This window comes from Hyaena hyaena, unplaced genomic scaffold, assembly GCF_003009895.1.
Source record: "Hyaena hyaena isolate Hyena2069 unplaced genomic scaffold, ASM300989v1 scaffold_353, whole genome shotgun sequence".
Classification (NCBI taxonomy): domain Eukaryota; kingdom Metazoa; phylum Chordata; class Mammalia; order Carnivora; family Hyaenidae; genus Hyaena; species Hyaena hyaena.
The window spans coordinates 1,043,456-1,070,533 of record NW_024080987.1 but is presented as its reverse complement, the minus strand read 5'-3'; the positions used below and the strand labels follow the sequence as shown (position 1 = coordinate 1,070,533).

Here is a 27,078-nt window from a genome sequence, read left to right as displayed (position 1 = left end):
ATCCATAAGTGAAAGGCAACTTACCTCTTCTTCACCTACATTATATTCATCCAGAGGCTGAAGTACAGCCATTCTCCAGCTGTTGAAGATACAAACCAGTTTCAGTTTATGTTAATCTAAGTGTAAGGAATTGTATTCTCTAAGCACAGCTAATGCAGTACTGTTTTCTTTCCTTGGGACTTCCACAATTCAAATGGTTGTGTTTTCATACTTTTTTTAAGAAAGTTTATCTTATGAAAAATAGACAAGAAAATGAGATGTTACTTTTGGCCTTACAGTGAACAACAGTCTCTTCTGTGTAGCTGCATTTTATGCCTAAGAATATACTAATTTTGAATTAAGTCAATAGATGGTGACACAGTGGCTTGGCAGGAAAGAAAAAACAAAAAACCCGACTTGAGCATTTGCCAATTTCTTTGTGTGAAGACACCCAGCACGGCCTCTTGAGTTTAACCACTGGATCACAGAACTCCTCTATTTAAACAGCCAACACATCCAGCCCGCTGCAGCCTACCAGTGTCAATTGAGAAAACATCGTGCTGTAGAACATCATAACCGTCAATGGTACTCCTTACTTCTGTAGAATGTCTCAACAGGTTCTGTGGGATTTCTCATGATACCTCCTAGAATTAAGAGTTCTTAATACCTCAAAGTAATTAGGAATAAGAGAATTTGAAATCAGCTAATATAGAGAGGGGAGGGATTACTGTAGTTGACACTGAGCTTATGTCTGTTTCTACCATCTTCTATCTACTTTCTGGTGCCAGATTCACATTAAGAAACTGCTTTCATCATTGCTAAAAACAAAACTCCTTGACTAACTTCACTGCCACTAGGAGGCAGATCTGTATATGGCATTCAGGGACCTTTAATGCGATTCCAGTTTCTCTTGTAGCCATAACTTTATCACCCTACACAAAAGCTTGGTCTCTAGCTTAGCCTTGCACACTTATCTGTGTGCCTTTCTTGCGGTTTCCCTGTGTGAATAAACTTTCTTTTTCTCTCCTTCGTGACGTCCCGCTAATACGGTGTATATATTGCTGACTTGGCAATATATCAGAATCTTATTTTTGTTGTCACAGGTGTTATTGTCTTGCAGTGATTACCCCTTGCAAAGGTAGTTGCTTTCTTTGAACTCTTTGCAATCATCTACAAAACTGCATTTTAAAGAGCAAGGATTGTTACTATACTTATTTACATTCCTAAAGTACCTTTTAGTGCCGTATAGACATAAAAGATAACTAAACATTTAGAAAAGGACTGTGAGCATTAAAGTAAGTTAAGTCTTAGGAATTCCCAATTCTTAATAAGAACTGACAAGTAGAGTGACAATATATGGCACTTTTTTTCCAGCATGAGTAATGTAAAGGTTTCTTTCACCGTTTTCCCTCCATGGTTCTGTAAGTAGAAGGGAGAAAGCATCTTCTTTTCATTAATTTTAACTTCACTATGAAAATTTAAGTTTACTCAAGAAGAGAGACAATAAAAAGATGTAAGTATACATACCTTGGAGTAAGTATTTCCTTATATTGGAGTTTCTCTAACTTAGCTGGGGCAACTAATGACATGGGAATCACGATATTATCAATGTCATAAGAGCTCTCACTCCTCAGTCTCCGTCGCGCAGTATTCTGCAAAGTATGAGTGCAGCAGTTTTACAACAGTATCTCGTTACCTCTGTGATGCCTTCCTTTCGTGAGGACTATAATAGGTGTACTGCATACATGTTTTATAAATATGATAGAGTGGACTATAAAATGTTAAGAAAAACAAGCACACATATCTTTGGTAAAACAACACAATCTCTTTGGCAGGTGTGCAGTGTACATTTGTGTTTTTACACATATAAGCCTGTTTTTAAGACCATAAAAAAACATTAAAATGCCAAACTCTTACCAGAGGTTATCATAAAGCACCCATTGCCAAGGAAATGATCATTTAACAAACACTTCTTATTAGGAAAGAATATGAAATATTTGGTGTGCCATTTAGTAAAGATCATTTTTTGCAATCTTCATTTATGTGTTCCTCATCCCTGAGCTTTACAGTTTCTTCTAAACCCTTTCACCTTTTAACCCCTACTCTGACCAGATGACAAAATAGTAACACCACAAGTGCTGGATCCTTATTAGCAAGACTATATTTAGCTTCATGGTAAGGACTAGGGATGGTTGTGACAGTTTTTCACAGGAAAGAAAAAGCCACAATCAAGGATTGCTGAGCAGTTAGCTCACTAGTAAAAAAGTTTAATCAAATTTATTGCTTCCTAAGAAGATCACTCTAGGGGCACCAGGGTGGCTCAGTTGGTAAGCGTCTTGACTTCAGGTCATGATCTCGAGGTTTGTGAGTTGCATCCCTGCATCAGGTTCTCGGCTGTCAGCACAGAGGCACTTTCGGTCCTCAGTCCTCCCCTCTCTCTGCCTCTGCCCCTTCTGTCCTCTCCTGCCCTCCCTCTCTCAAAACCAAACAAAAACCTAAGTAGGCCAGTATGTACACGTAAAATAAGGCTACTAAAGATTAGCAAAATCTAAGTTTTTTGCTGGCCAGTTTTAAAAGTCTACAAGCAATTTCAGAGTTCAGTATACCAAAAAACCTACTTGTGATGATGAATTCTGGCTTCTTGATATAACATTGACATTAGTAACAGCAGTAAAACTGCTATGGGATCCTGGTTCTGTGCGTTGAAAAGCAAATTCTTCAAGTCTAGTTCTTTCTCCTGCCATGGAAAGAACCATTGAGAATGTCATACATTAAACATGATGATAGGTGTTAAGATTACTTTGTAATTAGACAACATTCCTTATCTGTGTGATCTTTTTATTTTTAAAATTTATCAAAAACAAAAAATTAAGGAAATGAAAAAAAATATTACCCACGGTTCTGTCACATTTTCATTTTCTTGGGTCTTGACAACTTTTTATCCAGTATATCTGATTTTTTAAATCTCATTCCTTGTTTTGACTCTTCATGTTTTCTGTAATGCCTATTTGGATGTTAACCTCCAGAGACTTGCCCCTTAATTTTCTCTGTTCATTTTCTTTGCCTTTTTGTTTTAATTCCTGGGAGATTTCCTTAACTTGATCTTCTGACCACTACTGAGACTTTTTCTACTAATACATTATAGTACTAACTTATAATTACTTAGGAAAATATTTTTCCATTTGTTTTGGTGCCTGGATTGTGAATATATATGTATATATTCACTTGTTTACTGCCCTTGTTTATTTTACTTTAACACTGATCTTAAAAAGTATTTTCCTATGTAATATAAACTCTAATACTCAGTCTATATTTATATTTTTCTAGTTGTTAAAAAATGTCCTTTATGGTTAGTAGTTTCTTCAAATATTGAAACTGGTTATTGTCTTTTAGGTTTCTTACAATCTAGAAGAGTTTGTTTTTCATGGTATTTGTTAAGGAGACCAGCTATCCTGAACTTTAGGGAGTTATGTAGTTCTTTATAGAGTAGCACTTATTTGTTCTATTCTTGTATTCCCATCAAACTTGAAGTTATGAAGTTAGATCAATTCAGGTGAAACATTTTATATTTTAGGTCATCTGAATTTCATAGTGGTTCTTATTAAAAGATGCAAGTTTTCCTGTGCTGGTATATAGATAGGCCCCAACTTAACAATGGCTCTACTTAGGATTTTTCAACTTTATGATAGTCCTAAAGTGGCATGCATTCAGTAGAAACCGTACCTTGAATTTTGACCTTTTTCTGAGATAGCAGTATGTGGTAAGATACCGTTAGGCTGGGCAACAAGCTACAACTTCTGGTCAACCATGTGATCATGAAGATAAATAGTCAATACACTTAAAACCATTCTGTACCCATACAACCATTCTGTTTCTCACTTTTATCACAGTATGGAATAAATGGTAGAAGATACTCAACACTTTATTATAAAATAGGCTTTTGTGTTAGAGGATTTTGCCTAACTGTAGGCTAATTTAAGTGTTTTCAGCACATTAAAGGCTAAGCTATGGTGTTTGGTAAGTTAGGTGTATTAAATCTTGACTCAAGATACTTTCAACTTACCATGGTTTTTCGGGATATAACCCTGTTGTAAGTCGAGAGAGGAAGATCTCTACATGTATGTTAGTTCCTCAAAAGCTAGGTTACTCTTGGTGTTAAGATCGAGGCACTAAAAAGCACAATGGAATCTCTGGATGTGGCCAGGAGTTTAATTCTGTGCCACGCCACGTCCTCAGGTAGGGACAATCAGGTAGTGGCTTGGGCTGTTAGGGTGTGATTTCTAGAGACTGAAGTGATCAGTGTATTAAATTCATCAAGTATAATTACAGTCCAGCACATCTTGAATGCTGTTTCTAAATTTGGGGGTATATTGACATATCTGGGGGACACTTGAAAACAGTGTTCTGTCCACTGGAACAATGAACGAGAACCAAAAAAGTATATAGATCATTTTCTATTTAAATATGTTTCCTGATTTTATTTTTAAATCATTATTTGTACTAATTTTGGAAACCATTTGATAGTCCCAAGTCCCCGCAACAAACCCCATTTTGTATTATTAGAAGAGTTCTAGTTTCAAAGATACCTGTTGACCATTTTGTAACTATAAGTTCGTAAGAGAACTGAACTACTTGGCTGAGTTACCTTTGGTGGATCTCAGCCAATTTCTCAAAATTCTAAGGAAGCTTCAGCGAATTGACAGTACCAGAAGTGGTAATACGTTTCTATAAGGTAACTTTGTACTGACATATTTGGAGTCCAGAACACAACCTTGGAAGCTTAAGTTCTATCCAGGAAGACAGCAGAAGATAACTCTGGAGAGGGAAAGTAGGAAGGAAACCCTTAATTGCCATTAATGGATGGATGCCCAGTCCACAGACCATTCTGAATTGACTATGCTGTAATGTTTATAGGACCATGGATATTTTGTGTAATTAGTGATTATTCTGGATTATAAACTCCCATGAAGCAGTAGTTCTTTGAGGATCAGAATTTATTTTCAGTTTTTAGTACTAGTGCTCATATTCTTGTTTTAACCTACCTAATGCTGTTTCACTCAAGTGTCTTTTCTTTCTTCCCTGGAACAGCTGTACAGAAGATTCTGACCTTATCTGAGGCTTGCATGTAGGAGAATATCCATTTCTCCATTGATTCAGAGAAGTATTATGTACTAAAACAAATAGAAAGGAAATGTGAAGTTTCTTTCCCTTGACACAGATAATGAACGTGTTAATTTCTTATAACATTGCAGAACATTAATTCACCACTTCAGAATTACATATGAGATACTTATATACCAAAATGGAATGATCCTACGCTGAAAATGCCCATAATAAGATTCCTTAAAAAACATCTTCGATACGTGTCCAATTTCATTTAGTTGCTCCATTATTTGAAGGGGATGAAAAGGTGACCTGTTCTTGAAGTCTTCTAAATTGCAAAGTTTTATAAAGAAGGTTGGTTTACATCTGTAAATGTTGCCTGAACATGATCTGAATCCTTAAGTTAGGCCCTGCTCACCCTTAAATGTGAAAATAATTCAGGATCAAGTAAGACCCTACAGAATTAAAACAGACTGGGACCTCTTGAGAGCAAGAACCAGATTTCATCAAATGGATGGTACCTAGCACCATTCTTTCAATTTTAAAAGCAATGTATTTTCTAAAACTTTTAGGTCACTTAATGTCTCTGTGCCTCAGTTGCCTTATCTGTAAAATAGGGATAAGTGTAGCAATCATGGGATTATGAGGATTAAATGAGTTAATCCCTATAATGGTCATTAGGAAGAGATATACCCTACGTATTTAATAAATGTTAGTTTCTTCATGATCATTGTTGATCTAAACCCCATATTTCCAGTACTGGATTAATAACCAAATTGGCTTCTTTTTTGAAGGGGTTGGAGATGTGTAAAGGAATGGAAAAAGAAATGAAGGCCTACATGCCAAATTCTCACCAACACTGAAAAATAGAGTATGATTGTCTACCAACAGTAACCGGACTCTGGTTTCAAGATGGCAAGGCACCCTAAAAATAATAGAAGTTTTATACATAGATGCAACACAGAGATCTGCATGTATACATCCACATTAGTAAGCAATAAAAGGGAACTTGTGAGTAAAGCAGAATTTGTAAGGAATCTCTGAAAGACTAATACCACATGGAATTTGGAGAGCAATCAATGCAAAAACACATGGGAAAGTGCTGCCACAAAAATATGACCATCAAAGGTGCTCTACACCTGTAGGAAAGGATTATGGAAAATAATTACCCAGATGGGACGGTTATCTGATAGGATGACTACACATACCAACTTCTCAGCCATACCCCTTGAGATTGTCTTAAGGTAACAAAATCTGAGCCAAGCAGAGAAATGGATGAGAAAGCAATGCCCAAGTGCCTCACTTTGAAATATGTCCTGCCTGACCCTAACTGCTCCTGAAAACAGTATACAGTGCAATGTCTACCAATTCGTCAAAATGATCCCATATAGAGCAGTGGCAGAACAGTCTTAATAGTGAGTTATGAACTTTAAAGGTGAGAACAAAAGGGTCCAAAAATCTGAATACCAACACTATTAAAGACAAGATGTACAAATGAACCATCTCAAGTAGTAGTGAATGGATTCACGGAATGCAGTTAACAAGACTAAAAAAAAACTAACATTGCCAAAAGAAACAGGCAAAAGGCCCCATTGGAGAGCCCTCAGAAACAGAAAATAATTATTCAAATTTAAAAACAACCATCACTAACTAGGCTGAATAATAGAATGGACACTGGCTAACCATCAAAATCTAGGTTAACAGAATTGTACAACTAAGAGGAATAAAGTGATGGGAAATATGGGGAGGGGAGTCAAACCAAAACTGGGTAACAATGAATGGGATCCAACGTTGAAGAAATGATTGACCAAAGTTTTTTCATAATCAATAAAAATCAAAAAATCAAAAAAAATATTAAACCTAAGATTTCAAGAACTCGCTTGATGGTCAAGACAAGTGGGAAAATTCTAATCTGACAGCACATCACAATGAAGATATCCTAAAACTTAGCAGAAAAGGGATAAGGTTACTGCAAAGAAATGATCAAACTGACAAGGCAAAACTAGCTACCGGAAAACAGAACAGTGACTTTAAAGATCTCAGGAAAAATGGCAGAATTCTAAGATGGCCCCAAGATTTCTTACCACCCAAAGAATGCAGAAAAAGATGTCACATAGAAAACAAAATAAGATGGCAGGCATAATTCTAAACTCATTTCTAGAAAGGGGTAACTGTATCTGTGAAGTTTTAAATGTGTATGTGCCTGGTATGGGCAGGTATTCCAAGAATGCTCTCTCTTGTTTTAATGGAAACATTTCTGGAGTATTTTCAAACAAGTCCCAGTCAATTCACTCTTCTCTTCTAAAAGCAATTCTTCACTTTACTTTTTTTCTAAAAGCAAATCAAAATTATTGAGGAAACTTCAACCTTCCCTAAGGTGATACATCTTACTGAATTTTAATTATTTTCCTTACACTTCCTTTCCCTCATTTAATGTCTTTTGTGAGGCTGTATTGGAATCTTGGAACAGTAGGAAATATGACAATTGAAAAAGTATACATTCTCTTCACCTATTTATGATAACTCTTAGCCTTTCATTTCTTGCTCTCCAAAATCCTCTCCTAGATTCTATCCTAAAACATACCTTGACCCATGTGTCTCCTTGTCTCCTACCTTCCCTTTCATTTATTAACTTTATACAGACTTAATTACATGTCAAGTACCCTAGGGACACTGGTGAGCGGAGTCATGATCCCTGCCCCTAATGGAGTTTACAGGCATTATCTCAAAAATTGCAACCAATGTGTAATAGAAAAGAGAAGTACTATTTAGAGAAGTTAATGGGAGTATGTAACAGAGCTAGTAAGAGAGCTCTAGGAAAAGTGCCCCCAGGTAAAGTCATAGATCTCAAATATGAACAGAAATAGCTGATTGGCAAGGGGGAAGAGAATGTAGAGTCCCAACAGGGATCCAGATAAATCTGGCAACAGAACAGAAGCTAGGTAGTTTAGAGTGAGGAAGGATGGTGAAAAAGAGCCATGAAGCAGGTATGAGCCATCCTGTGTGGGGTAGGGCTTTAGGGGGTCCCCCTATAATACTTTCAAATAGTTTAAGGAATGTGGGTGAGCAGAGCAGTTGTGACATAAGTAGCTTTTCATTTTGAAAAGATCACTAGCTTCAGGGATTATAGTAAATAATTGATCTTTTCCTAAACTGAAATAATTTAGGAAATAATTGATTAGGCTATTTCAGCAGTATAGACAAGGGATCGTTAGGTTGGCCTGTGAAAGTGGTAGAAATGAAGACAGGAGCATATCTGAAATGATTATGATCAAAATGACAATGGGCTTAGATATGAGGACATGTAGGTGAAGAAGCCTGAGCCCTAGGGGTTTTTTTTGGCTTGTTTGTGTGGATTGTGGCACTACCACTCCTTTCATCTGTCCACTAAAAAATAAACTTCATTTTGACAATTTCAGACTTGCATAGTAAAAAGAAGTCCCATGTAGCCTTTACTCAGAATTCTGCAAATGTTGTTTACCGTATTTGCTTTATCCTTCTGAACTCCAATGAAATTAAGTTGCTGACATGATGTACCTCTCTATCAATATGTATTTTTCAAAAACAAGGGCATTCTCTTACATAGATATATAACTATCAAAATCAAATTAATACTATCAGCTAACTATGGACTTAATAGAATGTCACCAATTATTCCTATAATGTTATTTATAGAGAATTCTGTTCATTCCACATTTAATTGTCATATCTCTAAAGTTTTCTTATATCTGAAACCATTCCACTGTTGTCTTTCATGACTGTATGTTTTGATGAGTACAGGCCCTTAATTGGCCTGGTATTTCCTCATGATTAGCAACTAATCATTCACTTCCTATCCACTGCAATTTGTCTTTTTCCTACTTGTTACCTGAAGGCAGCTGTGGTTTCTTAATTGCCAATTCTACTGGACAACAGAGGATAAACACAAACTCTGTGGCAAAGCTTGCAAACACCCATCTACTTACCTTCACACAGTTTACACTGTAAGAATACTAGGCATTCTGTATATACTTGAACACCTCACCCTGCTTTATGGCTCTGTGACAAATCACATCTTGGTTTCTATTTTAAAACCAATATGGGTCCAAAGCATTTTAATTACCTGGGACTTTGACAGAAATCCAGAAACAGACTCCATTCCAGGCTTACTCAACCAGAATCTGCATTCTAACAATATCCCCCAAGTAAACTGCACATAAAAGTTTGAGAAACTATGATTTGGAACACTTTACTCCTCCTCTAAATTTCAATTGAATATTTAAAACTACGCTTGGCATCACCATTTTTCTGGAGTTGCTCTTGCCCTTTCCCCATCACTCTGTCTTCCTCTAGGCAGAGGGTTCTACACTTCCTCTTCTTTTTAGAATATTTTTGTCATATCTGTGTTCACATTTTAATAGTTATTTGTGTGTCTGCTTCCCCCTATTACATTATAATTTCTTTGATTCCCTGTGTTTCACCTTTGATTCCTTAGCACTTAGTCTGCCTGGCACGGAGTATATGATCAATAAATGTTGAACTCTAGTTTTACTTAATTCTACAGAAATCACTAATAATAAAAGAAAATAACTATTTCAGACATGCTTTTATAGGATGAAACCTAATTAACTCTTAATTATTTGGGTTGGGAGTGGTAGGGGAAGAAAAGAAGGAAGGAGAGATGGAGATAAAGAAGAATATCTTGATGATTTGCCTAAGAATACTGAAGCACTCACCTCAAATGTCTTCCCTTCCTAGCTCTTAATTCCTCCTAACTAGCATGTCATTGCATCACTGGTAAGTCACCATTAATTCTGTGCCTAACACATTTACAATGCCCTATCTTTTTAAGTCAAATAACAGAACATTAGAAAAAATATAATCACTGAATCTCACTTATCTAACAGCATATAGTTTCACTTTTGCATATTCTGTCAGTCAGACACATGCATACATTTCATATTCACATTTCAAATGTAGTTTCATTTAAATATATGTACAATTGTATTTTTCAAATTTGATAATTCACTACAAATTATTTTTTTCAGATGGTTGTCTAATATTCCTCTGTTTAAAGATAATATAACTTAACCATTCCCTAGCTATTAGAGCTGGTTATTGGTATCACGATATTTCTATTACGGTCATTCTTAAAATAATCATCTTCATGCATACACTTTTTTTCTTTTTCTAAGATCAGACTCAGGAAAAATTTAAAGTAGTAGAATTATATCATGAAAAGTTACCTGCACATAACCTATATTTTCCTGTATTTCTTTAGTCTTTTTTCCCTAAGCATAGGCAACTGCTGCTCGTCCTTAGTGCTTTCCAATTTTTTTTTTTTAATTTTTACTGTGGAAAAATTTCAACAAATACAAATGAGGAAGAGAAGAATGAACTATCCTGTACCTATATTCATCACCAACTGGTGAACAAGCTTGTTTCATCTTTCTCCCCACCAACTTTCTTTTTGCTGGCCTATTTTAAAGCAAATCCTGGACAGTCTATCTTATATATTGTCATGGACGTATGTGTGAGCTTCAATTTCTAACAAACAGAAAAAAGTATGTATGTGCTTATGTAACCACATGCATTACACTTAACAAAATTAATTCACTAATATTCAACAGCCTTGCATGTTCACATTTCAAACTTTTATTATCTCAAAAATTGTGTGTGCTTGTACAGGTGAGCTGTTCAAATCAGGATCCCCAAAAGGCCCACATGTTGCATTTGGTTGAAAGAAGAATGAACATTTTTACATGGTTATAATCAGACCGTATGCAAAAGTAAAACTGTTTTGTCCTTTTCTATCACTTAACAGTCTTTGATGTTTCCATCCTTACATGATCTTTTGAGATATTTTGAAAAGCTATATGTTCCACTGTGGTGGTTAATCACATCTTACTTATGCTCTTTGTTTCCAATTTTCCATTAACACAAATAGTGATTAAAATGAATATATTTGTAAATACAAATGAATATATTTATATTTAGGATTGGACTAGGTTATTACAAATGGATGTATTGGGTCAGTAAACAGGTCACAGTTTAGTAATCATTAACTGTGAGAAAGTGAATAAACTGTTTTTCTTCAATGAGCTTATTGTAAAAAATATGTAGTTTAGGGGCGCCTGGGTCGGCTCAGGTCATGATCTCACAGTTCATGGGTTCGAGTCCTGCGTCGGGCTCTGCTGACAGCTAGCTCAGAGCCTGGAGCCTTATTCAGATTCTGTGTCTCCCTCTCTCTCTGACCCTCCCCTGCTCACACTGCCTCTCTCTCGCTCACTCTCTCTCTCATAAATAAATAAAATAAAATAACATAACATAAAATAAAATATGTAGTTTAAGGGCACTGTCATTCATTTCCCAGTACTTTCCAAAAGGTTTGTATTCTTAATGCTACCTAAAATATTTTTTTAGTTTCTGTTTTTACTACACAGCGTTGCCAGAATTGATGATTATAATGTTTGAATGTATTAACATAATCAGAAAATAGTAAATGTTTAGCACAGTGTCTGCATAAGCACTCAGTATATGTTACTTATGATTATCATTTTCATTATCATCATTAAATACATCTAGCTTTTCTTCTAATTCTTTTAAGACATCATTTTTAACATTTAACTCTTTAATCCATCTGGAATGTATTTAATGTTCACCCATCTTAAATTTGTTTTAATGTGATGTATGAGGTAGAGATCTCATTTTTTTCCCCAAAAGTCATTGTTTAATCCATTGATTACAAAGGAAACTTACTTGTTTAAAAAATGGAGTCGCTTAGCCAGACTGCTTGGATTTGAATCCTGGCCCTATCACTTACTCAAATGCGACTTCTGGAAAACTAGTCAAGGAGAAAAACAATACTACTACTCCCTTTACAGAGTTGTACAAATGAAAGCAATTAACAAATATAAATTCCTCCAACTATTACTAGCACTTAAGGAATGCTTCAAAAGAATTATTATTTATTGACAAGACCATCCTTTCCACATGGATAGGAAAAAAACACTTATCTTATATTGGACAGTTGGGTCTATCTCTAAGCTATTTAGTTCCTTTGATCTGGCTTCCATTAGCACCAAAAATGATTATACCTTTATAATTTTGATGTCTGATACCTCCTTCTTACTGTTGTTTTTTAAAAATTTTATTAGCTATTCAACATTTTTTCTTTGAGATAAATGAATAACTCTGTTCCAAAAGAAGAATACCTCCATGATTCTAATTAGAGTTACATTATAAATTAAACTAGAGAAAAGTAATATTCTTAAGTTACAAAACTGTCTTCTGATAGGAACAGGGTATTTCTATTTAGGGACATAACCTTGCATTCCTCAATAAACTTGGGAAGTTTTCTTCATGTAGATCCTTACAAATTTAATTAATCCTAGATATTTTATATTTTCATTGTCAATATCTCAAAAATTCCTTTATATATTGTAACTGGTTATTACTGGTATTTACAAAAGTTGCTGATTTCTATAAATATATTTTAAAATCCTATACTTTTCTGGACTCCAATTCTAATAGGCATTTAGTTGATTCTTGAGTTTTTTGAGGTAGATGATTATTTCATCTAGAAAGACTTTATCTCAGTTTGTATGAATTTTCTGATGTTGGAAAGGTTTTAGCTTTGTAGATGGTAAAAATATGTTGACCTTTATTTTCTTTTGTTTCCAAGCACAGACAATGTCCCTTCCCCCATTCATAATACTTAAAACTATTTCATTATAATTCTTCAAGTTTTATTTTGTAATTTCGGGGTATTATTTCAAGTTCTTGAAACCAACTAGAATTTATTCTGATACATGGTATGAAATAAGTATGTAAATAAAATTTCCTCCAAAAGACTAACAATACTACAAGTACTGCTTACTGAATAGTTCTCCACGTTCTCATGAATTTACAATTCTTCCCTTATATAGTCTGCTTCACGGATTTACTTTCCTAATTGTATGCAAAATCTATGCTAATAACTATTACATATTTTTGTTTTGTTTCCATATGTGTTAAGATGAATTCTCTGAATACTTCTTTCAGCAATTACTCTGTATTTATTCTTTCCAGTGGGCTTTATAATTATTTTGTTAAGGGAACCAAATCTATTAGAACTTCAAATTATAAACCAATAGGAAGAATTGATATTAATTTAGGAATTAATTTATTCCTAATTTAGGAATGCTGTTTCTCGAAGTATATTTAGATTTTCTTTTATATTTATCAATAATATTTCAAAATTTTCATTCAGTAAGTATCACATTTCTTAAGATCACTCCTGGGTATTTTCTGTTTGTGTGTGTATGGTAATTTGTAAAAAGTGAATATTAACAATTAAGGATTTACATTTGTTCCTTTGTTAAGTTTTATTTCCTTGGAAAGCAAAAACAATGAGTATCTGAAAGATATAAAAGATATATAAAGTACAAGATTTGTAAATGACATACCAGGTGATGGAGATATGACACAGTCTCCTACTAATTTATTTTCAGCAAGATCTCCTTTTATTTCAGTCTTTTTTAACAATGTTTCAAAGTGAAAGTGAAGAGGCACATCTGGGAAAAGAATGTAAAAGTACTTTTAGTGAGTACCATTCTCTATAGACTCAAATATTAAGATTGGATTCTTTCTCTAAGTAGCATATAAGCTTAGAAAACTAAGCAAAAGCTTGAAATGTCACAACTATCAGAAGTGGCAAAATACTCTTTCCAAGCATACAGAGGGCAGTACTTTGGAAATTACTGATTATATGCTCTAAATGAGCAAAAACTGATGATGAACAAGTTCATAAACCAAAATAATAGACGATTAAAATTATTAGGATTAATAAGTAGTATTCATAGATGGAACAAATGCAGCCAAAGGTCTTGAATAAAACATAGAGCAAAATTTGGCTCATTCCACCCCACCCCCACAAACTTGAGATTTCAAATAATGAGGTTTCTAAAAGATACATTATTTTAATTACTTGAGGGAAAACCACTATAATTCAGATGCAACATTTTATAAAAATACCAAGGTTCACATTCCCTTAATTTACTAGTATTATGAATCATAAAATACACTTTTACAAAGATGAAAACACATTTCCAGACTATTCCCTTCATTTAAATAGACTTAAGATGTTCAATTCACTATATTTACATTCTATATTTTTACAACCAAAAGAAGAGCTAAATAATAAAGTAGATGTACTTCACATTTATTAAATGTTCTTTTTCTTCAATCAAGAATACTAAAACAAAACCATCTTTAAAAGCATTTAATAAAGACACCTAAACTTCTTCGTGAGACACAAATATTTTATAAAGCAGTTGATGTATTTAAAGTCTTGCTACTGAAAAAAAATAATTACAAACATATAAATTAGAGCAGACTTAGATGAGTCTGGATTTTAAACAAAGAAGAACCAAGCTCTTAAATGCTGTATTTTAATAACAGATCCATACTCATGTGGAAAAAAAAACTAACCAAAATAGGTTCATGAGTTTCAACATGGAGTCTGTCCCAAGGGACAGAACAGAGGTAGGAAAGATTTCAGTCCCAGTACTATGTACTATGATCATACAAAAACTACATAACAAAATGAAACTAAGAATACAAATTAAATACGTGACTTAAACATTTAGGAATCCAATGGTTCCCATTACCAAAAAATAAGTTTATTTCTCCAAAGAAAAATCACTTATTTTTTATAAAGAAAATACCACCTATTATATATACCACTGTTCGGCATAAGTTGTGAGAAAACTACGTAACTGGGGGAAGGCCCTTGTTGCATCCATATACCTTTCTTGGCACCCACCCTATGACTTTTGGGCTTTTATAAAAATATTTCTTAACACTTTAGTACACTGCTCAGTTTACACTTCAGTTGTCTTAAACTAGAATGCAAGTACTTTGAAGGATTTATTTGTATTTATACTCCTAATACCTACTTAGTACCTAGTAAGCAGTATGTACTTAATTTTTATTAAATGAATGCAAGAAGAAATGAATAACCCTAATTAGTAGGTAGGAAAGTTAATCTTAACTTATTGGAGGGGACCTAAGAGGATTAAAATGAAGGATAATTATACCAATTCTCAGGGTTTTATCCTCAGAGAAACAAATGTACAATGAGAAAGCAGGCAGTAAAGAGAAAGGTTAGGAGTGTGGCTGTGGAGTATGACTACCTCACATCAAATCCTACCTCCATCATTTATTAGCTGTATAATCTTGAAATAGTAATTTAAAATCTCTTAGCTTCAATTTTCTTGCATGTAAGATAAAGAGGACAGCTATGTATTCTCATACGGTTGTTGAAATAAAAAAAATGTAATGTGCTTATAGGTATTGCTAAGCCCAAATGTTGGGCTTATTATTGTTTCTTTCTATTATTAAGGTTTCCTCAAAGATGGAATAACATAGCTCCTGCCAGGAACTTACTTCAAAGTATTATGTAGCTAAGAAACCACTCAAATACTGATTAAAAAAACAAAACAAAACAAAAAAAACAAACCTAAGATTCAGGATTCCAGGCAGGACTAGGTACAAGAAATAGTGCTTTGCAAAGAGGAGCAATCCCTGGATGATTAAAACCAAAAGCTGAAAAGTAAACATAAAAGCCCATTTGAGATGTCTTTCCCATGAAGAGAAGAACTTGAAATAACCGGTGTGAAGAATATTTCCTTTTTTACCCTAAATATTTACTTCAGTTCAATATAGAAACAATTGGAACAGTTCCAACAAAAATCAAGAACTAGAAACTTAATGGGGGGTGGGGCTGTATGTGCCTCATTTACTCAGTTATAGATTATAGACTTTCTTGAGGTTCAAAAATTGGCTACACCTAAAGATAGGCAATTTTCTTCTCTGGGAAAAAACTCATGCTGATTATAAACAGAGGAATATTATATGGCAAAGAAAACTCCATACAGAACAATACATTAGAAAAACAACAATGACTTCCTGAGAAACATTTTCAACAGCATAGTCATCAATAAAATTCTAAAAATTTAACCCTGAAAAGATCAAAAGCTACCTATTTCCCAATGTAAATCAAAATAGTTTCCAAGGAATTAAAGAATCAACTTGCAAAGATAGAACATTAACTCAGGATTAATTTCTCTATGAAAACTTTGATTCTAATATCCAGTGGCAAAATAATTGATATAATTTTGATTCCTTATATCCATAGACTTACATTTCACCATAGAAATAGTCACGTTACTTAGAAATTTTTTATAAGTAGGCTTACCTGATGGCAATGATAGGACAGAATGGAAAGATGAGTCCAATTCTGATACATGCTCTCTTAATATCTGAGATTTTGAACTGTGTTCACAGCTACTCCAAGTTGAAGCTGATTGCAAACAAGGCATTTGTGTTGTATTTAAAAATGTTGTTTCTTTTGAAGGCAAAGTCTACAAGGGATAAAAAAAACAACAACTTCATTTTTGCTTAAAAACAGAATCAATCAAGGAAGATATAACAGTTAATCAAATACAATATCTGAATGACACAAGAAAGTCCTAGTTTACTAAATCACCTTGGAGAAAGAGCTTGAAAATGACAAAGGGATATACTCTCTATCATTTATTAAAGGCCATAAACATGATGAGATTTCACTAATCCCCTTTCAGTTTCCAAAAGGAAGAGCAACATCTGTGAAAATGGGCCTTTCCTTTACCTTACAAAATCGTAATAAGGAAAAATGAGTTTGAGGAACTTTGGGTTAAAAGACAATGGCTAGAGGGCACCTGGGTGCTTCAGTAGGATAAGCATCAGACTTCAGCTCAGGTCATGATCTCACAGCTCATGAGTTCTGCTTTGGATTCTATGTTCCCCTCTCTCTCTGCCCCTCCCCCCCCTCTTTAAAATAAACATTTAAAAAGTTAAAAAAAAAAAAAGACAATGGCTACATTCCCTATTGGTGAGAACTATAAGTGATGGTGAGCACGTGCTATGTTAGGATTAAGAATCGTGCATACTGTTTTCCTCACTGTAAATCCGTTACAATCAATGAATGAAACTGGAGTCTCTCCCTCAAATTCCAATGCCAGACTATATCTACACTGGAGTAACTGTGAAGTATTATGAGTACTGTACTATTTATATTAGGTAAAATTTGACTTAAAACATTAAAAAAATGTATAAAACACACAATATGTTACACGAGTTTGCGTTTCTGAAAATAAAGATTTGAGTCCAGGAATTCTAGAAAAACCATGTGGCTAAGCCAAACAAAAGTTATCTTACTACACTAAGAAATACATATTTTGTTTAAAAACTGGATTTTAAATTCTTTTTTTCTGGTTATAAAATTAGTAAACAAGCAAAGATCTATAAAACAGAGAAAATATTTTTAAAATAGAGCTCACCTGTACTCCTTTCCTCAATCTTAACCTCTATTACCCCCTATAATAATATTTGGACTCATTGTGTTATTTAATGTAACTGATATTTAAAATGCTAATAAGAAGTGAGATCTTTAGATGCTATTTTTAAACATTTTATTTTATAAACTTACATGAGGTTTGTCAACTTTCTTGAGTTTGAATTTCCTAGCTAACCTTAGCATTTTCTACACTTCCATAGCACCTTAGGCATATCTATCTCTACAACAGCATTCAACTTTTTCTGGACTATTTTTCTGGACTATTATTAGCTCCTTGAAGGCTGGGACTATAATTTGTCTAATACTGTATTCCCAGAACCTGACACAATCCCTGACATATGGTTGAAACCTGAATGCTAACCAACTGCATTTTATCTTACTTGCTTTAATAAAAATTATGCCTGAGACTATTTCATGGGGGGGGGGGGGGACAGTTCCTGTTAACATATGCTAAAATTTATCATGCAGTGACTTCTATTTACATTCCATTAGCCAAGGCCTCGGTCAGAGTCATAGCTAGCCTCAAGGAAGGTTAAGAAATACAGACATTCTGGAAGGTCAAGTAAATCAATGAGTTTTTATAAAAAGATATAACATGCTTACACATGATTATAATAATGTGAGTTATATCCAAGATTTATTCAGTGATGTATATGTATATATTTATAGGAACAATTGCTATTTTTTATCTTTATAAGATACACTGATGCTTTGGACTCACTCTAGAATTATTTGTTCTTTTATGATGTACTTCAGAAAGATATAAAAAAGTTTTTTGAAATTACAAAGAAGGGTGCTAATCTCCCTTTTCCTTATATGGATAGAGCATATGAATAAAAGGTGATAAAATCTGAATATTTACCATATAATTAGTTTTCTCTTGCAATTTTTTTCCAACTCCAGGAAACCCATTAGCCAATTTGAAACTATCCTAAACAATTTTGGAGACAAGTGAGGGGCATCTAGGAAAAGGTCTTTTTGTTCCCTGCAGAGAAAGTGAAGCCCGGGAGGCTGAAAAGAAATGGATGGAAAAATAAGAGAAAAACCAGGAGATTCTTGCCAATAAAAATTCAAATGTTTAGAGGGTGTGATCAACAGTACCATATGCTGCAGAAGATTCAAGCAAAACAAAGCCAAAAAGTATCCTCTAAACTTCTTGGCTTTAGTAATGAAAAAATTTAACATATATAAAACTACATAATTTACAGGGAATGCATAAAATAAATTATTAGAAGGACACCTATACTTACCATCCTATTTCAAGAAACAGAACAACACTCATATGCCTTCTCGTCCTACCCTACCCTCCTACCCCAATGAGCCTGTGGCAGACATTCCTACTTTCCTCCCGATATCTGTGCTCTCTTTGTGTCTGTTGCAGAACTACTGATTTTCAGCTAGGCACATTTCTCAAGCCTCTTTGGATCTAAAAAATGACTATATTCTAGCCAGGAGACCATGAAGAGAAGTCATATGTGCCACTTCTGGGAAGTGACCTGAAAGGTCACGTATTGCCTCCATCCTTCCATGTTACACTTGAAACATAATGGGGGTGCTGAGCTACCATAACCATGCAGATGAGGATAATACTTAAAAGATCAAACAAAAGAGGAGCCTAGCTCCTAGATAACCATGTGAATGTAGCTGTCATACCTAGGATATTTTCAATCCGTTATAAGACAAAGAGATAAACTTGTATCATGTTTATGACAGTATATAGGGTTTCTGTCAAATGCAGCTGAACCTGTATCTTAACTAATACAATGTGCCTCTTTAACCACATTTTTCTCTTATTATTCCAGGAGTAATCGCTATTCTGAATTTTAATTTCATTATTTCCTTGACTTTCTTTATAGTTTTTTTCCCCCATAAATACATGTAATTCCATATAACTTTTAAAATCTAGGGGCACCTGGGTGGCTCAGTCGGTTAAGCGTCTCACCTCGACTCAGGTCATGATCTCACGGTTCGTGGGTTCAAGCCCCCGCATCGGGCTCTGTGCTGACAGCTAGCTCACAGCCTGGAGCCTGTTTCAGATTCTGTGTCTCCCTCTCTCTCTGACCCTCCCCTGTTCACACTGTCTCTCTCTCTCAGAAATAAATAAAACATTAAAAAATTTTAAAAAAATGAAACACTTATGCTTTGGGGGTGCCAAGGGTGGCTCAGTTAGGCATCCGACTTCAGCCCAGGTCATGATCTCGTGGCTCGTGGGTTTGAGCCTAGAGTTGGGCTCTGTGCTGACAGCTCAGAGCCTGGAACCTGCTTCAGATTCTGTCTCCATCTCTCTCTGCCCCTCCCTCTCTGTCCCTCATGCTCTCCCTCTCAAAAATAAATGTTAAAAGTAAAAAAGATGTACCTAATTACCATTAAAAATAGATAAAATAAAATCTGTATGCTTTAAAATGTATATAGACAGAATATTAAATGTATCTTCCTACTGTATTACCCAACATTATGTGCATATAATTCATCATTCCCTTCTGTTTATAAACATATAGAATGTTTCTTGTTTCTTACTATTATGAACAATGCTAGTATGAATAGCTTGTCTCCTGGCATATGGGTGTAAGAATTTCTCTAAGAGTATGTATACTGTTAGAAATGGATTTACTAGGTTAAAGAAACACATGAATGCATACATTCAATTTCACTAGATGATATGTTGTATTACAAAGTAGTTGTAACTAAATTTATACTCCAACAAGGCAGATATTGGTTCTCACTGAATCAGATTCATGCCAACATGTATACTGTCAAACTTTATTTTTGCTAATCTCAGAGCATACAAATATTATCTTATGATTTAAACTTGCATTGCTCTGTTTAAATTGACCACCTTTTCATTCCTAAAATTGGTCATTCACTTTTCCTTCTTTTGAGAAATACATGTTTTGATTTTTTTTTCTTGGAATGCCTTTTTCATACCGATTTTTAAAGTTTTCTCTACACACTCTAGAAAGTTACAAATCCTTTGACGGTTCTATCTATTGCTCCCTGTCTGAGCTTCTCTTTTCACTTTCTTTTTAGTGTCTTCTGGTCAACAGATGTTAACTGAAATTATTTCCTTAATATACAGTGTATACTTTATATCTTTTTGAGGAAATCTTTCCCTATCCTGAAATCAAAGATATTCTTCCACCCTTTTCCCCCTAGTTTTAAAGTTTTGCCCTTGTACTTAGGTCTCTACTTGAAATTGATTTTTTTGTGCATGATGTGAATACAATCTTAATTTTCTTCTCTTACATGGATCATCAATTTAACCAAACACCTTTTATTGAAAATCCTTTCCCAATTGATCTACAATACTACCTGTGATATATACCACATTTAAGGATCTCTAATGCTATACCATTTGTGTCTATGCTAATAACCAATGTCTTAATTACTACATGCTTAAGTCTTGACATATGACAGTCCAAGTTTCCCCAACTTGTTCCCTAGGAGTGTCTTGGCTATTATTGGCTTTCACTCTTCTGCATAAATTTTTAAAAAGAGTTTAATTTCCAGCAAAAAAATTCAGAACTCTTCTACATTGAATTTGTAAATCAACTGGGAGATTTTTTTATTTTGACATAACTAAAGGTCATCCAATCCATAAATATAAAACATCTCTTCATTTATTTAGGTTCTCTTTAATTTCTTTTAATAAAGAAAAACTTTGTAATTTCTTCTCTAAAAAGTCTTCACATATTTTGTTAGGTGTATTTCTAGGTACTTTAATATTTATTTTTTCAATTGTAAAAGGAATTTAAAAATACAATTGACTTTTGTACTTTGAACATATTCCACAACTTGGCTAAACTTTCTTATTCTAATAATGTATTTGTAGTTTCTTTTACTTTTCTATTATCCAAACATCTTATTTATAAATAGTGACAGTTTAGTTTATTTCACTGAACTGTAAAATCTTTATTATTACATAGGGGGTTCTAAACATACTAGGTGGGTTCATCAGTTCAGTGATGATTAAAAATGATCAAAGGAGATCACTGTTTTTGTTCCATATTATAAAAGAAATGCTTCTAATTTTTCAGAATTAAGAATGATATGGATTAAGAGTAATTATGGGATTTTTCTAGAGGCATATATTCTTTGTAAGAATATATTCCTAGGCTGCCAGAAGTATTTTGTAATATATTAATGTTGAATTTCATCATTTACTTTTCTGTGAACCCACTGAAATGATTACACATGTTTTTCTCTTTTTGAATTTTTTTTTTAAATGTTTTATTTATTTCTAGGAGAGAGAGAGAGAGAGAGACAGCATGAGCAGGGGAGGGTCAGAGAGAGAGGGAGACACAGAATCTGAAGCAGGCTCCAGGCTCCGAGCTGGCAGTCAGCACAGAGCCCGACGCGGGGCTCGAACCCATGAACCGCGAGATCATGACCTAAGCGAAAGTCGGACGCTTAACCGACTAAGCCACCCAGGCGCCCCTCTCTTTTTGAATTTAATAATGTGTTGAACCAATGATATTAAAAAAGTTTTAAATGTCAAGCTTTGGATTATTCTTGAGGTAACTTGCTGGGGTTTATCAATTTTTTTCAAAGAATCAGAAATTGGATTTGTTTACTTTCTACATTGTATGTTGAATTTATTTTTTATGTATATTTGTTTTAGATTTCATTGACTCCTATCTTGATTTCTTTGGGATTAATTAAATATTACATTTCCCCCCTCTGTTAACTTAAATTTATGCATTCTTTTACTTTTTAGTGGTTTTCCTAGATTTTATAATGTGCATTTTTAACTTTTTTTAGAGAATGATACAAATTATTCCTTTTACGATTTCCCTGAAAACAACACATTAGAACACTTTAACTCCATTTACTCTCTTCTTTCTGTATTACTGTTGTTGCCATTTTAATTCTATATATGTTCAAAATACAATATATTACTATTAAAATTTGTAGTACCCATATATTTACCCCTCTGTTGTTCTCAGTTCTTTCCTACAATTCTGTGTTTACAATTCTGTAAATAGAAAATTCTGTTTATAAGATCATGTTTCTTCTTCCTTTGGTATTATTTTACTGCAGATTTGCTGTCAAATTCTCTTAGCTTTTACTAATTCTCAGTTTTTATTATCTGAAACTTTTGTATATCACCACTTTCAAAGGATTTTTTGTGATTATAGAATTCTAGGTTGGTTTTCATTTTTCCTTATAGCATTTTAAGGATATCTTCAATTTCACCTGGCTTCTATTGTTTCTGATGAATAGTGAAGTCTTATTGTTGCCCTGATTTAAAGATAATATGTCTTTTTTAACCTGACTTCTTTTAATATTTTCTGTTTCTTTATTTAGCAGGCTTGCCATAATATGCCTTTATGTAATTTCTATATATTTGCTCTTTCTAAGATTCACAGAACTTCTGGAATCTAGAAGCTGATGTCTTTTTTTAGTTTGGCAAATACTACTTCTGCCCTAATTTATCTCTTCTTTCTTCTAGAACATATATCGGTAGTTTTTCACTGTCACACACTTTTTAAAAAATTCTTTCTTGGGGTGCCTGGGTGGCTCAGTCAGTTAAGCATCTGATTTTGGCTCAGGTCATGATCTCATGGTTCATGGGTTCGAGCCCTGCGTCGGGCTCTGTGCTGACAGCTAGCTCAGAGCCTGGAGCCTGCTTCAGATTCTGTATCTTCCTCTCTCTCTGAACCTCCCCTGCTCATGCTGTCTCTCTCTCTCTCTCCCTCTCTCAGAAATAAAACATTTTAAAAAATTTAAAAAAATTCTTTCTTATCTCTGTGCTTCCCACTTTGGTATTTTATATTAATTTTAGTTTATTAATCCTGACTTTTCTAATTTGTAATCTAATTTGTAGTTAAATTCATCTGGTAAGGTATTAAGTTTCACATGTTGTATTTTCCAGTTTGAAATGTTCACAGGAGTCTCTTTTCAAAAAGTAGATTCCAATTATTGGGAGAAATAGTATGTTTATTTTCTCTACTTGTTCTATTTGTTTTAAAACATATTAGTCACAGCCATTTTAAACTTCTGGGCAGCTAAATCCAGTATCAGAATCACCTGACAGTCTGATGCTATTGTCTGTTTTTCCTCTTGAAGACTAGTCACAGGGTACCATCTTTTGCAATATCTAGTCACCTTTAACTGAATGCCAAATGGCTTTTTTTAAAATCCAAAGTCTCCATATGATGTAATCTTTCTCTAGAGAGAGTTCTCTCTCCCTACTGCTATGTAGATACAGTGCAGATTTCTCTCCTTTAATCTAATCTGAATGCTTCCTAAATTAAGTCTGGGTTGCAGCCCTAGTATGGTTCATGGTTCTGATTTCTTCTTGGCCCTTCAAGGTTTTCATCTAAGTGTTTGATGTATTTTATAAAATTTCTCCCAATTATCCAGACTTGAAGATAATTAAATCTTAAGGGTATACTGAACTGCTTTTAAGGGGCTTTTATCATTTATGTTTTAAGCTTCCTGCTCTGTGCATCCCCAGTATTCAGCAAATGTTGAGGAAAACAATGGCAAAAAAGGTTCTGAAGTGAAAACTGGTCAAGTGATTTAGGTCTGTCAAACATCACCAACAGCATCATCCATGAGCCTGTGCATCAAATTTGAAAATTCCTGCCAAAGCTCAGATAAAAGTGGTTGCACAAGCCTGCTCCCCTAGGTGTTTCCTTCTCTGAAGACATATATATGTTAGACTTTCTCCTCTAACCTCTATATTTATTCATCTCTTTTCACATGTTCCAATTCTTTTTTCTCTAGATGTTTCATTTTGTGTAATTTCATTTACATCTATTCACCAACACATAATTCTCTCTTCAGGTGTATCTATCCACTTAATCATATTACTAATTATCTAAATTTACTTAGATATATTAAAGTTACTTGATTTTACATTTTGTATATGGTAATTGCAACATTTGAAGTTTGCCAATCTGGAACATGATCTTACCTGTTTTAAAACCCAAGTTCTGTCCTTTTATTTTTATTTTTTTTTTAATTTTTAAAATGTTTTTATTTATTTTTGAGAGACAGAGAGACAGAGCAAGCAGGGGAGGGTCAGAGTGAGAGGGAGACACAGAATCTGAAGTAGGCTCCAGACTCTGAACTAGCCATCAGCACAGAGCCAACATGGGGCTCTAACCTATGAACCGTGAGATTATAACCTGAGCTGAAGTCGGACACTTAACTGACTGAGCCACCCTGGCGCTCCCAATTTTTGTCTTTTTATTAAACAAGTCACATCCGAAGCATAACTTCAGACTTTAAAGATATAAAAGGCCTAATCTGTTATTATAAATTCTGTGCATATACTCAATTTTCCATGTTTAATCAGAGCCTAAGGCAGAAAAAGGCAAGCTCTTTGCATCTCTGTGCAGCAGATTTGAGTACTAGTTCATCCATTAACAGAGTAGGTAGCCTTTGAAGGCCCTTGGCTTGATCCAGGATCTCTAATATACCTTCTCATATCTCCCAGTCTAGGCTTCAGCTCCAGTCTATCTCAAGACTACTAAACAAAATTTTCTATCTGTCTCTCTCCCTCTCCTTTCCTTGTTTCATTTTTAATTCCAAAGATTTCCATTTTTCTAGTCAGATTAACCATACATTATATAAAATATCCTTTACATTTTACACCACATTGCAGGAACCATGAGTTCTGCAGTAGGTCTGGCAATTCAAAGGTGACTCTGACTTTAAAAAAATATATATTTCAATAAAATGCTTTCGTTGGTCACCATACTACAGTAGGAGGAAGAATAAAATAAGAAACCAGAGACATTGCAGTGTTTCTCTAGGAACCCAACATTTGAAAGAGATAAATACAAACACTTTCAAACTTATAGTGGAGGAAAGAGATTAAACAATAGCTAAATGAAATATCCTATTTAAAAATTAATTTTGAAAGAGGAAGAGGTATTTCCATTTCTTTCCATGAATAAGTACAGCTATGGGACTTATATCAAACAACTGAACATCAAACAACTTGGACAATAGGCAGCAGATGACAGTTATACTTGAAAGAAGAAAACAAATGCAGCAATCCTATAAATCTAGCAGCTTTTTGCGTGAAGGTATGTTTTCCGATTTTGGCACACGGAGAGGGGTCCAAGTAGAGCATGACACTCTACCTGATTTGAAGAGACAGATATTAAAGTTTGGGGAGAAAAAGGTAGCTACAATCTATAGAAGAGAGTGCCCTAAGAGAGGAAGCAATGCAGAGAAATGCCTCCAGAAATGCACATGGGGTCCTTTTCTACTGTTTGTCAAATAATAATCTACACATGTATATAATGAAGCAACAAAGGCTAGTCTAAGAACAATTAATTTGGCAGGAGGTGGGGGGAGGAAGAGGAAGCAGGAAAAAGGAACAAACACATGGGGGAAATAAAAAACAACAAAATGGTATATTTAAACCTAACTACATTATAATTAATTAAATATAAATGGTCCAACTACTCCAATTAAAAGGCACGAATCATATTGGATAAAAAAAGACCTAAACATATACAGTCTATGAAAAAAACACTTTAAATATAATGTCATAAATAAGTTATAATTAAAAACTATGGAAGCATACCACCCAAGCACTAATCATTAAATTAGTGCCAATGTGGGGCACCTGGGTGGCTTAGTCGGTTAAGCATCCAACTTTCGCTTAGGTCATGATCTCACGGTTCGTGGGTTCGAGCCCCGCGTCGGGCTCTATGCTGACTGCCAGCTCAGAGCCTGAAGCCTGTTTCAGAGTCTGTGACTCCCTCTCTCTCTGACCCTCCCCTGCTCACACTGTCTCTCTCTCTCCTAGAAATAAATAAAACATTAAAAAAAATTAAAAAAAATTAAATTAGTGCCAATGAAAATAGATTTCAGGATGTGGCCATACATATAAGAATAAAAGGGCCAAATCATAAAGACATAAAAATAAAATGTCCATGTAGGTACTAAGCAAACTTCCAAATATCTGAACCAAAAGCTGAAATAACTACAAAGAGAAAGAGTTAACTCCACACTTATGATTGGATATTTTAACACAAGTAGGATAAAAATAAGATTATACAAAAATTGACCATTATTATCAACTAAATAAACCTAATAAACATTTGTAGAAAACTCAATTAAAAAAATAAAAAAGAATATATACTCTTTTCAAGTGTGCACGTAATATTCACCAAGATGGACTCTATAACAAGCTATAAAACAAGTCTCAATAAATTTAAAAGTACTGATTCCTACATTAGTATATTTTGTAATCACAGTGGAATTAAATAACAAATCAGTAACATAAATATATTTGGAAAAATGCCCAAATATCTGAAAATTAAACACAATTCTAAATAATGCAGGGTTAAAGAGGAAATCATATGAGAAATCAGAAAATATTTTGAAGTGAAACATATCAAAAATCATAGGAGGGGCGACTGACTGACTCCGTCAATTAAGTATCCGACTCTTGATTTTGGCTTGGGTCATCATCTCACAATTTATGGGATCAAGCCCCACACTGGGCTTGTGCTAAAAGCACAGAGACTGCTTGGGATTCTCTTCCTTCCTCCCCTCCTCTGCTTGTGCTCTTTCTCTGTCTTTCTCAAAATAAACAAACATTAAAAAAAAAAAAGAAGTTAGAAAAAGGGATGGAGGGAAATTAATCCCAAAGTAAGCATCATTAACTTATG

General features: G+C 34.1%; 1 protein-coding gene across 2 annotated transcripts in view; it reads right to left on the bottom strand.

Annotated features, from left to right (window-relative positions):
- The window catches only part of KANSL1L (KAT8 regulatory NSL complex subunit 1 like), a 137,906-nt gene that overhangs the window by 5,569 nt on the left and 105,259 nt on the right, over positions 1-27,078 (bottom strand). Inside the window, exons 7-12 of one of the 2 annotated variants that reach the window (XM_039249978.1) lie at positions 16,301-16,466; positions 13,509-13,616; positions 5,022-5,150; positions 2,598-2,716; positions 1,507-1,631; positions 25-79 (exon numbers count right to left, since the gene is read on the bottom strand). In XM_039249978.1, coding sequence (XP_039105909.1) covers positions 25-79; positions 1,507-1,631; positions 2,598-2,716; positions 5,022-5,150; positions 13,509-13,616; positions 16,301-16,466 — 702 coding nt within the window. The remainder of the gene's footprint in view (positions 1-24; positions 80-1,506; positions 1,632-2,597; positions 2,717-5,021; positions 5,151-13,508; positions 13,617-16,300; positions 16,467-27,078) is intronic. The other variant, XM_039249979.1, reaches the window with a different exon arrangement.